The 11,652-nt window shown below is 40.0% G+C and overlaps 1 protein-coding gene across 1 annotated transcript in view; it reads left to right on the top strand.

Moving 5' to 3' along the window:
• necab2 (N-terminal EF-hand calcium binding protein 2) overlaps window positions 1-11,652 on the top strand; it is a 198,025-nt gene that overhangs the window by 123,675 nt on the left and 62,698 nt on the right. Inside the window, exon 8 of the mRNA XM_008290582.1 lies at window positions 2,885-2,964. Coding sequence (XP_008288804.1) covers window positions 2,885-2,964 — 80 coding nt within the window. The remainder of the gene's footprint in view (window positions 1-2,884; window positions 2,965-11,652) is intronic.

Below are 11,652 nucleotides of genomic sequence, written 5' to 3'. Positions count from 1 at the left end.
TTCAGGAAACTGCACTTTTTGGCCTTTCCACAATTGTTTCAGTTTTTAGCCCGTCAGGTTTCCGCTTAACATAAACATGCTCTTGAGGAAGTGGGGTTTCACTCGCTAACCACGCTAATACAACCTTTTTTAGGCTGTTCCAACAATATTATACCAGCCAATAGTAGTTCACACATAAAGTGTGTAAATAATCTTAAAGGGAAACCGTATTATTTTTATTAAACGTTATGATGAAGATACGTGCTAAGTGGGATATTTTTGGAATTGAAAATCAAATTGTCACTGCTTTATGATGGACTAACTGAAAAAACAACATAAGTTGACCCAAAGGGATTTCCAGTTGAGTAAGATGCATAAAAAATACAACTATAAAGGGAATACAAGTTAAAAGCAGGACTATGAGAATTCACAAAACATTACAGCCAAATAAACATGATAACTGAGGTAGGACTGAGGTAAAACAGATGAATTAAAGACATAACACATAAAAGACGAGCTTAAAACAGTGGCAAATGAACTGAAATTACAGTAGAAATTAAAGTGGGTATGTAACGTTGACACTGTCTCCAACTGACCTTAGTCCTAGTTTGGAGTTTCTGTACTGTGGATCTACTATCGGCCAACATATCTTCAATATGTGGCTTCTCGATCAAACTGCTTAGTCTTGTGGGATACCAGTATCAGTTCATCTTCTTTGATCAGGGAAATTATTCTGGTGCTTTACACTGATTAATAGTATTTATGTTAAGCGTGCTATGTAACATCAATTCTGTACCACCAATTAAAACTGTAGCCCAGAAGGCTTAATCCTGTTCGGATTTAAGGATTTTCGTCCCATCTTTTAACACACGTGTACATAATGTGTGGTAATGTCGCTCTATTATGTTCTGCAGTTAAAGTGACATAATAAAGACAGTCAAAGCACATGATGGACGTGCTCTTATACCCCACTGGAGCCTTTCTTGCTGAGAAATAAACATTATGTACCAAAGTGAAATATTACTTGTAAGACGTAAGCTAATTAGAAGGAGCCCTGTGTGACTGGGCATCTTAAAATCACACTGGAATAGGAGCCAATTAAAGAGAGCACCTCAAAGGAGCTGGCTTCCCATCCGTCCATTTCTCTACTGTCTTTGAACGAGCTAAGTTCCTTCCGATAAACACATATAATTGCCTATTTATCAGCGTCTTTGAAACTCCCGCTTTACATGAAATATTCATGATGAAACGCCGAAAAGTGAGAATGAAAAGAGCAAAGACGACGTGGCGTTGGGCGGTGTGGTTCTTTATGTTTACTGTGCAGGGCCTGCTCGGTGGAGCTGTGCTTCTGTTGTACTCACTGCAGTTTCTCAGCCATACATGAGGCATCAGGAATCACAGTCCCGTACATCACCATCTGTGTCCGCCACAGGCTGCTGTATTATTGAGGATGATGTAAATGATTCAGCTAACACGGTGTGATAGCGTGATGGCTAAAACAGAAGCAGACCGACTGTATATTCATGGATGAGCTGATTATTCTGAGGTGTAGAAGACGTCAGCGGTACACTGGTGCTGAGAGAAAGTGCATCATCTGGTGAAATTGCAATTGTCCGAATAGCCTCAGTATGTGGTTCTTACAAAGCAGAGATAAGTGATGATGCAATGTTGCATCAGCTGTTACTTCCAGCTGTGTAAGCTCACTCTGCAAGAGCTGCAGTCTTTCCCTGCTTGTGTCTGGATGAAGCCTGGTGATCGTCTCCTTTTGTTTTCCTCTTTAAATGATAAAATGAAGCAACATCTTCGTCGTTGTCACCAAATCTGGGGAATAAAGGTTGCAAATAAAGTATTTTGAGAGCACCAGACAAATATTAGCTTTGTCTTAACCCTCTTAAACCTTTTTCCTACTGTCAAATGTTTACCCAGTGAGGGCTTTTGTTCTCCTGCACCTCCATCAAAACAACACAAACATGGCTAGTAGTACAGAGAACTCATTTCTTGTGCATCATAACTCTGTTAACCACAAATTCTAAAAACACAGAAAAGGAAACATGACTTTCTTTGATTATTTATTTTGCAAAAATTGAAAAAAATTGGCATCAACGTGTTCTGCATCTAAGTTCTTAAAGGTGTTAAAAAAATGATGACTCCACATACTATTTTACTACTTACATTATGTCCTGTACTTGTCTCCTATCTGCTCCATGTGAACACTGCCTACAGTTCAGCTAAAAAGTCCTTGAATTTTTGCTGCATGACTTTTTGACACAGCTGAGTCACTAGTAGCTTTCTGATTCTGTTAAAAGCACTTTTTTTTTTCTTTTTTACAGCATCTGGGTGGAACAAACAGCATATTTTTGGCACATTTTTAAATGAGAATAAAACAATTTTGATCATGATTGGCATTTCACTGATGATTAGTGAGAGCAATAGTGGGAAGCTGAAAATCTGCCAATTATTTAAGTTTTTTTACTTTGTGGCTCTCATAATTAATGTAATATTAGCGATTTTTTTTAATGTATTTTTTATTTTTCCTTTATTTAACCAGGTAGGTTAATTGAGAACAGGTTCTCATTTACAATAACGACCTGGCCAAGAGATAACATGCCTTTCAAACCTGCCAGTGGGGTTTGGGGTTCAGTAGGATAATTACTGGATTAACAAATATCCTGTTTGTGATGCTGGTCATTAGTGTTACATCGTGATAAAGGGTTGCAAGTGATGCACGTTCACAAGTAGCAATCACATGACAAGCTGCAATTGGGCTTGTGAAATATGATGTTTAGTATGTGTACGATACATCTGAATAAAAGCAATCCAGGTGCGTCAGATCTGATTACAAACCAGAAACCGGTGAAGCAAGTTAATGTAAATTTACACTGTTTCCTGTGTTTCTCTGTTGCAGGTGCAGTGGAGGTGAGGAAAGAAGGTCTGGAGGCTCAAATCAACCGCCTGGCTGAACTGATCGGACGACTGGAGAATAAGGTAAGGAATGCAAACACACACACACACACACACACACACACACACACACACACACACACACACACATCTCAAGCTTGTTTTGGTCACTTAGGAAGAGATTGCATTGATTTACATTAATTCCTTTTGGGATTGTTGTAGCTAAACCCGCTGCAATCCTCACCCCAACCCTTGATCAAAGCTCCTGTCTTAAAGGATAATCCCAGCAGCGTTCAGCATTTTTCTTATTGTCAGCAAATACTGCGAAGAGATTTGTCTTATCTCCGAAAACTATTAAAAACACATCAGTGAGGCTCACCATTACATTGTGTGACTTGCTCTTCATTACCATAAACTTGGGCTCTGTAGTGGATTTTGAGTCAATCCCACGTTTACCACACTGCTGCAGAAATAACACATAAGCTGTCTGATCATCTGCAGATAAAAGCAGTCCTCAATAGTTTCACTTTTTTTGTAACTTTGCCTAAAACTAACAGTGTCCAGATATGTCAAGAAGTTAATGAGCCTTGTGTAATTGTCGCCAATTTAAAAATTCACTTTTCTCATAGAACGAGCCTGCTGTTAGTGATTTCTAGCAGTTTTAGTTTGGGACCATTAAATGTCAAGCACCCTTATTTAAAGGTTACAGTTTCCAGAGCTGAGAGCTCTCATTTGATTTAATCATTTTTAGATATCCTAAAGAGGAAAATTCCTTCTAATTTATTCATCATCTCATGACCGCTCAACCGTCATGAGATGAACCGACGTTCCTGAAGCTGAGCATATCTCCCCTTTATCTCGTAGAACCAAGGTTTCTGTCCTCCACATCAAAGGTTTGTCCCCATAATGTCGGTGTGAATAGAAAAGTTCTTTACCTTGTTAACATGTCTGTATGGTGTGTTTTTATATGTCAGATGACACATCATGAGCAAGTCAAAACCATAGCTGAGCATTTCCACCTTGAAGCTGCAGTGTACCGATGACAGTCTCACAAAGACAGATTTAGACTTTCAGGGTTTCATATCTAACAAATCTAAAGAATTGATCCTGTCAGCTTGCAGGGTGGCACTTTCTGTGTCATTGTTCTTCTTCAGAATCAGACATGTGTGACTGAATTACTCCAGTATTACAACTTGACATTGTGCAGGGGAGAATAGTTTGACGGTGTGCAGAGTTCAAGGGTGCAGCGGATCGTCATGATTGCTAACTAAATTAGTTATTGATTAGTCGGTGGGGTCATCATGTGTGTTTTGTGAACTGACTCTACCTGATGTGATTATATCAAAGCTTAGGCTAACTTCTCGCAGTCTGGGGACATATGGTCCAAGTTCACTGCTAATGTCATCATGGGAGAACTGAATAACTCTCAAATCCATAATAATAATAACTGGGCCTAAGTGTTGGGAACAATCTTTTTTTTAACACTGTAGTTAAAGTAGGACGACTTGGTTGGAGAGCTCACCAGCAATATCCAACATCTGTGACTCCAGTGGGTTGACATTAGCCAAGCGGCAGGAACTCCATAAGTTATCACAGAAACTAAGGGACCGCACAATAGTATAGGACAAACTGAGCACAGTGGATGTTTTTTCTTTGCTGTTATTAATGATTCAGACAATCGACACATGACTTGGACCTCAACGGCGGCTCTTATACTGGAATAGAGGATTGCTGTGTAAAACACAAAAGCTCCAGCCAGAAACCATGAAGTCTTTGTCATGGTGCCCTTTACTAGCTAAACCCAGATGATGCTCTCTGCTTGCCAACATCATGCTGCTTGTCGTCTGAGTGACACCTCTTCTATCATGCTCCACCTGGTGGAACAACCAGGTACTACGGCTAATCTACAATACATTTTCTAACATGCTTGTCGCAAATAGTGGTTGCACCGTCTTTTGGATCTCGTGGAGCCTCAGTACACCCTACCCTCGCCACACTACTTTTCCGACAGTAAGCTACCGAAGCGTTACATCAAGGCGCGTGACTACCTTCGTAATATTAAGGACCAGCTTGGATGAATTACTTAGCTTAATGCATTGCAGAGCTATTCAGCTGTCAAGCATATACATGTACCTAAAAGCACTTAAAGCGTCTATAATCAAGGGAAATGGTATCGGATTGGACCTCAGCCAGTGCTAAATATTAGTGGACTCTGATTGGATCGGAGGCAAAAACTTGATCCAGACATCTGTAGCTGGGGTCAGCAACTTTCCAGCAGTGTTGCAGCAACATTTTATATAATTACATTAAAAAAAAACACAAATTATATTAGAAACGGGCACAATAAGCATCTTACTCGTCTTTGTTAGTTCGCATATGCGTACAACAACCGCAATCTAAATTTAAAAGCTGATAGCTAAATGAATGCCACTGTAGGGTTTTAGTGTGGAAAATAAGATGTGCTTATTTTCACACCAAAGCAAATGATTGCGTGAATTAAAATTTTTAATACCAACCTTTAAAGGTAAATGCCAGTTTGTGTTGGTCATCTGGGTGAACTGGGATGGTCCAGAATCCTGATGCCACATGTGGAGAAGACTTTGGCACCTCTGACTTTGTGGAGTTCTTGGTCCAATTGGGTCATGGGCCACCGTGACAGGGGGACCTGTTGGTTGAGTCTCCTGTAGTCGATGGTGGGTCGCCATTTTCCCGTTGGTTTCAGAACACCACTTACTAGTTGTGCATAATCTGCTTCAGTAGTCAGTACCTTCTTTGAACATTTGTGAATTGCGGCTCTAGTCATTGGTGAGCTGGTGTGCTCCAGCTGCAGCAAGTGGCTGAGAATTGAGTGGAGGATGAGGCAGAGATTTCATAGATCTGCACAAGCTAAAGGAGGCAACAGTTTAGAGTTACATTTAAGCCATTTTAAGGTGGAAGAGGATTGCTTTCATGAGAAAACATCTATGTATGTAACTTTGATACGCTGAGATGAATTTTCCGGGGTTTAATCAACAACCTGGGAGGGATTTTAATTCACACACAGACATTTATCACAGCTTGGTTTCCGCATTTCGCTGCCTCGTGGATAACTCATCTCATGGAAACAAAGAGTGGTTTTGTTTATCTGACCTCAGTGAGTCCAATATTTTCCAAGTGTAAAAGAAAAGATAATGGAGATAGGAAACATCATTACCATAGATCAAATGTGTCCAAGCTTTTTTTTCTACTGTCTTATTTCAAAGCAGTAAAGCATACAGTTACACATGAAAGAACGCTTTGTGTGAAGGGATAAAACATCCCGTCGGTTTCTTCACAGACAGAGAAAAGTGAAAGACGCGGGGGGTTAATGAGGAGCTGGGGGTGGGCAGAAAGGAGTTAATTAACACTAAGTGATGGAGAGGACGGAGGGAGTGAACAAAGAGGGACGTCCAAACGTTTGCATGGTCTCCTTCCTCACATCTTCGTCTTTGTATAGCAACTCTCCGGCCTCTTCCTCCTCCTTCCTCTTCATCCTCCTCGACTCCCCCCCCGTCAGTCCCGTTCCTCTGCATCCAGCCCTGAACATGTTAAAGCTAATGGAGCCCCGGCAGACTCGGCTGTCTTCTGCAGCCACTACAGCAGAGAGAGCTAAGAATAACTAAACACTATGTACAGCCACGGGGGAGGAAGAGATGGAAAGTCGTGGGAGGAGAGAAGGGGATTCATATTAGGAAAGAGGATGTGAAAGAAGAAAAAAAAAAACCTGGTTGTGTGAACAGACCTGTATCACAGACCTTCTTCAGAAGCACCTTTATCCCCATGAGCCTTGATTTAATACACCAACAAATTTCCCAGGTTTAGGTAAAACTGTTTTACTCAGTCCAGTCATTCCCGTTTTGGCAGGAATGATTGAAACGCTTGCACTAAAGAATTGTTCAGTCATCACCTGTGACCTTAAAGGCCTCCAGAGATCCCATTACTCTACCTGGACTTGTTTGCAGCAACTGTGGCACAAAGGAAATCTCCTCACGCTCGACTAAACGCAGTCAGGTCTGATTTGTACCTGTTCAGACAGCAATAAAAACTCCTCAGGAATAATTTATGAATTTTTTTTCTTCTTGCTACTGCATGAAGGTGGCCACTTATTAATTAAAATCTGCAGAAAGGGAAAATCAGAGTTGACAGTGACGGCGCCCTCATTTGTCCGCTCTTTTTACATCTCATCAACAAGCTAGATCTAAAGCGACATCTGATAGTCAGGACAGCTCCCAACATTTTCCCTATAACCAGAAAAAAAAAGGTCAGTCTGCACCAGTGGATAACAATAAAGACAACGAGTAGAATAAAGGCCAATTCGTGGTTTCTGCATTTACGTTTTCAGACGGATGCAGGCTTTTAAAACGCACAAAAAGTGAGCACAGGATGTCTGGAGATCTGAGAACTTCCCACTGTATCACACCAGCAATGGAGAGCTTGTACAAATCAAAGCTCCTCCAAAGTCCTGCAGCGACTACTTCAATTACAATTCTGTGAAGGAGATAAAGGAGAACCTCTTTGTACAGTCTCTCCTCACGACAAGCACTTGTTCTGAGCACCGTTTGTGTCCTGGCGCATGTGCAGCTGGATGCGGAAAGTTTGCAGACGCTCGTGGAGATGCAAAGTGTGAATTGGCTTTGAATTGGGCACATTAGTAAAGTTTTTAACCGCATAAAGATGTTGACAAGATGTATTTTGTGTCAGAGTAAAGCTTGCAAATGACTGATTTGGTATTCAGGACAAATTAACAAGTCACCTGCTGAGAGAGACTCATGACTACATTACAAGTGTTTTTAAATGAGTACCTGTTTCGTAATTACAAAGGCTTTTTATTTATTATTTGAAAAAAAGAGCCTCTATTTTGGTAAAATAACATAAGCTGCATTTGTGGGTTTAAAAAGAAAAAGAAGCTCCTCTCTGATGTTTAGAAAGATGCTAGTAAGCTTCTTTTTTTCGTCCTATCACATCAGCAGATCTTAAACACCTAAGGAGGCGAATGCATAAACTATAACTCACTAACTTTGTCATCTAAAGGGATACCTGCAGTGGTAATGGAGGACATCAATCACACTGACATCAAAACCCTCCAAGCCAAATGATAATATTAATACTTTTTTTTAAATTTAATGACACCTTTGATAGCACTCAGGGTCACCTTACGTAAAATCAGTAATAAAACCTGCATTAAGCTACAGAGCTCAGGTTGGCATTATTTGGTAAATGCAGTTTGAAAAAGAGAACTTTTGTTTATGCAGGTGTGAGGAGAGAGGTGAGCTCTAGAGTTTGGTTGCAGCAGAAAACAAGACTTGGGCACCCGTTGTGTTGAGGTTGATGGCTGGTGGTTGCAGAACACCTGCTGATGAAGACCGCAGGGAGCAGGAGGGAGTCTCACTGTGAGGAAGGTCTGAAGATATGCAGGAGGAAGATTATGGAAATTCTTACATGTTAATAATGTTTGAAAGTTAATCCGTTGGGACACGTGGAGGCAGCTTGGTCGGATCAGTGCGGTCGTGGCATGTTAATATATAAGCTATCGTTTCTTAGAACTCCCTGTCCAGTTGCTCCCAAAATGTAGGTCATTGTTTGAACGTGAGTGTTGTTTTAATTCTTGTTCTTCTTTTGTTTACATTGTTTATCATATGGAATTAGCTGTAGACGTCTTAAAGTGTGCAGATCGGTCAGAAATGTGATGTGAGTGAAGGAATTGAAGTTCGAAAGGCTGCACATTGCTGAAGATCTGATGCTAAAACAAAACAAAGAGATGTGATTAATTCCTGCAGAAGTCTTGTGGTGGCAAACTGATCCAACCAATGAAAAAACATCTTCTTCAATCAGACAAAACAGGTTGAAGAGCTGCTTTAAAGGAGTTGCATAAAAAGTGATATTTGAATGAACAAGACTCAAGTTCCTGTTTGTTCGTCGGTTGCAGAAATCTTTTGGGCAACAACCTGATTCACTTGCGTTTTCAAACACTTTTACATCTGTTCAGTAAATGTAAAATCACAGCCTGCTGCTGGTTAGGTTAGCTTAGCATAAAGACTTAAAGCGAGTGGACGTAGCTGGCCTGGCTTTGTCCAAAGGTAAAACAATCTGTCAGCACCTCTGGAGTTGTCTTGTTTCTTTTAGGAACTGTGAGTCTGTTTTTCTGCTTTAGGACAAGAAAATGTTGACCCATAGTCCTGTGTGAAAATAATGACTTGTTGTTTTTGTGTATGAATTAAACAGATGAGATATGGTGGATTGGCTAATTAGTAGGGCTGGACCCGAATATCCGAATATTTGATTGTTGTGGTGGCATCGGGATAGCAATTTTCATATTGGGAGCCCAGAAATTGCTTTTCTCAAACAAATTCAATGCAGTTCAAAGTGCTTCACAATTGATTCACAAAACATAAGAGGATTACAATAGATTAGAGACTAATGCACAACAACATAAATAGTAATGATAAGACAAAATATGATTTGTAAATTATGATGGATAGAATGGATTATATTGCAGCAATAAAGTGTCAAACAAAATAAAAATGCTGATTTTTATTATTTTTTTTTTTAAGTCTTATTTGTATAAATCCTAAAAACTAAAAGCCAGACTGGATAGATCGGTTTTGAGTTTATGTTTAAAATAAATTCAGCTCCTCTCACATGGTCTGGAAGGCTGTTCATGATCTGCCAGAGTGTAAAGGTTAAAAGCAGCATCATCAGATGTTTTTGTTCTGCTTTATGGACCACCTGAAAGAGAAGAACTGGAGAATCTGAGTGGCCTTCATAGTTCAAATAGTAACGGCATTTCAGAGAAGTTGTCTGGTGCAAGGCCATGTAGCATCTTAAAAGCTCAAAATAATTTTAAAATCAGTACAAAAACTAGCAAGTAGCCAGTGTGAAGACTTAAAAGAAGGTTAATGAGTGACTTTCACCATTGGTGGTGAAGAATAAAGTGCAATCTAATGTGAGCTCTCCTTTTGGTCTTTGTGAGCACTCATGCAGCAAGATTTTGAATTTCCTGTAGCTGATTTACTGTGTTCTTGGGTAAACAAAGCAGTAGTTTATTCAGCTAGTTCTAACAGCAGACATATGTGTTGCTCTGACAGAGAAATATCCTCATTTCGGTAATAAAATATTGTAGCAACTCATACACGATTCTTGAAATTAGCATCCAAAATCACTCCTGGATTTCTAGCTTTTGGCTAGTCCAAGTGTGTTCAGTTTTGAACCAATGATAAATACTTCTCTTTTCCTGATTGCACTGTAATAATTGTATATCATTTAGGCCTTATATATATCTAAAATACTAAAATACAGCTAAGAAGTGGGCTAATCAGTTTTGTCAGGAGATGCAGCCACATAGAGTTGAGTGTCATCAGCATAACTGTGAAAAGAGATTCATACATTTATTTTAACTTCCCAAACCTAAAACCCAACTTAAGAAGTTAAATGTTCGAACACAACCTATTTTATATTCAGTATTTTGACGTACTTGTATTTGCAATGTTGCTGAGTTTTCATACAGTTTTCCACACTGGTGAAAAGGTTTCTGTCAGAGCAGAAAGGAAAAGAAAGTGCTCATAAAGTCACCCTTCCATTGACAAGAAAGAATAGCAGAAAATTGCACATAAAAGAAAAAATGAATAAAAATTAGGTCAGCAAAACTTTTATGTTGGAAAGTGTGTTTTCAGAACAATGAGAGAAAAACACATGAATAGACAGTTTGTGCTGAAATACATTCACAGAAGAGCAGACAAGAACACTGAAGGAATCACATCAAATCACAACAAAATGAGGCTTTGTGTCTTTGTGTGTCTGCTTGGCTGAGTGTGACCCGTGTGGATCTCACTATTAGGACTGTGCAGGTGTCTGGAAGAGGAAAATGATATTATCACACTGTGTCAGAGTGAATCATGAATTGTTTACCGAATGAATAACGTGCCAGCTACGCACTGGGTGATGTTGTACCTGGCGAGATGAAAATATTGCCTCGCGTTGGCACCACTGCTCCGTGATAACACACTGGAAGTCCTGTTGCCTGCAAATTCATACTGCTGCCGTTGCTTGGTCTCACTTTCCAGATTCTCCCGCTGTCCTCGCCTTTCTTTGCTTACGAAATATCTTTTTTTGGTTTGTTCTCTTTGTGCTGCAGACAAGAAAGTGTGTTTCTTCCCTGGAAAAAATATATAGGCTTTGATTGTAGCTGCACATCTGGTAGAGGTGATGCGGGGGCTGAATACTGACAAGCTAAATGATGCCGCTTTCTTCGTTTTCTTTCAGCAAATGTTATGCTGCCTTTGATAGCTTTAGTTGCACTGTCCTCTGACGAAATTGAAAGAAGAGTGGGCTGGACTAAAGTGGGTCATCTGCAGGATTTTAGGTTGACACAAACCAAAGGAAAGCTAATGTTGCTCCTTGACTGCAGGACATGTAGCAGCCACTGGTGAGCTATAATCAGCTATAATCTGAAGACAAGTCAGGGTTGCAGCTGCTTCCCCCAAATGGCAGACAATTCTAGATGCAAGTGTAAGAAATGCATACATGAGACCAAGACATGCTGCAAAGTACAGTTATCGTACTATAAATGCACACTTATAGTAACATGTTTAGGTCTTCAAATGACTGAGGGTTGTAGTTTGCAGGTCTCTAGTTGGTCCAACCATATTGTCATTGGTTGGACAATCGCGGTGTTACTTTCCTAAGACGGAAAATGCTACCTCAACAGTTCTACAAGATCAATCCATTATTTTTCGCAATGGGAGGGACAAACCACCT

The sequence above is a fragment of the Stegastes partitus genome, unplaced genomic scaffold (assembly GCF_000690725.1).
Source record: "Stegastes partitus isolate 25-593 unplaced genomic scaffold, Stegastes_partitus-1.0.2 Scaffold685, whole genome shotgun sequence".
Classification (NCBI taxonomy): domain Eukaryota; kingdom Metazoa; phylum Chordata; class Actinopteri; family Pomacentridae; genus Stegastes; species Stegastes partitus.
Note: the sequence above shows the minus strand (reverse complement) of the source record. Positions and strands in the feature narration are given on the sequence as shown.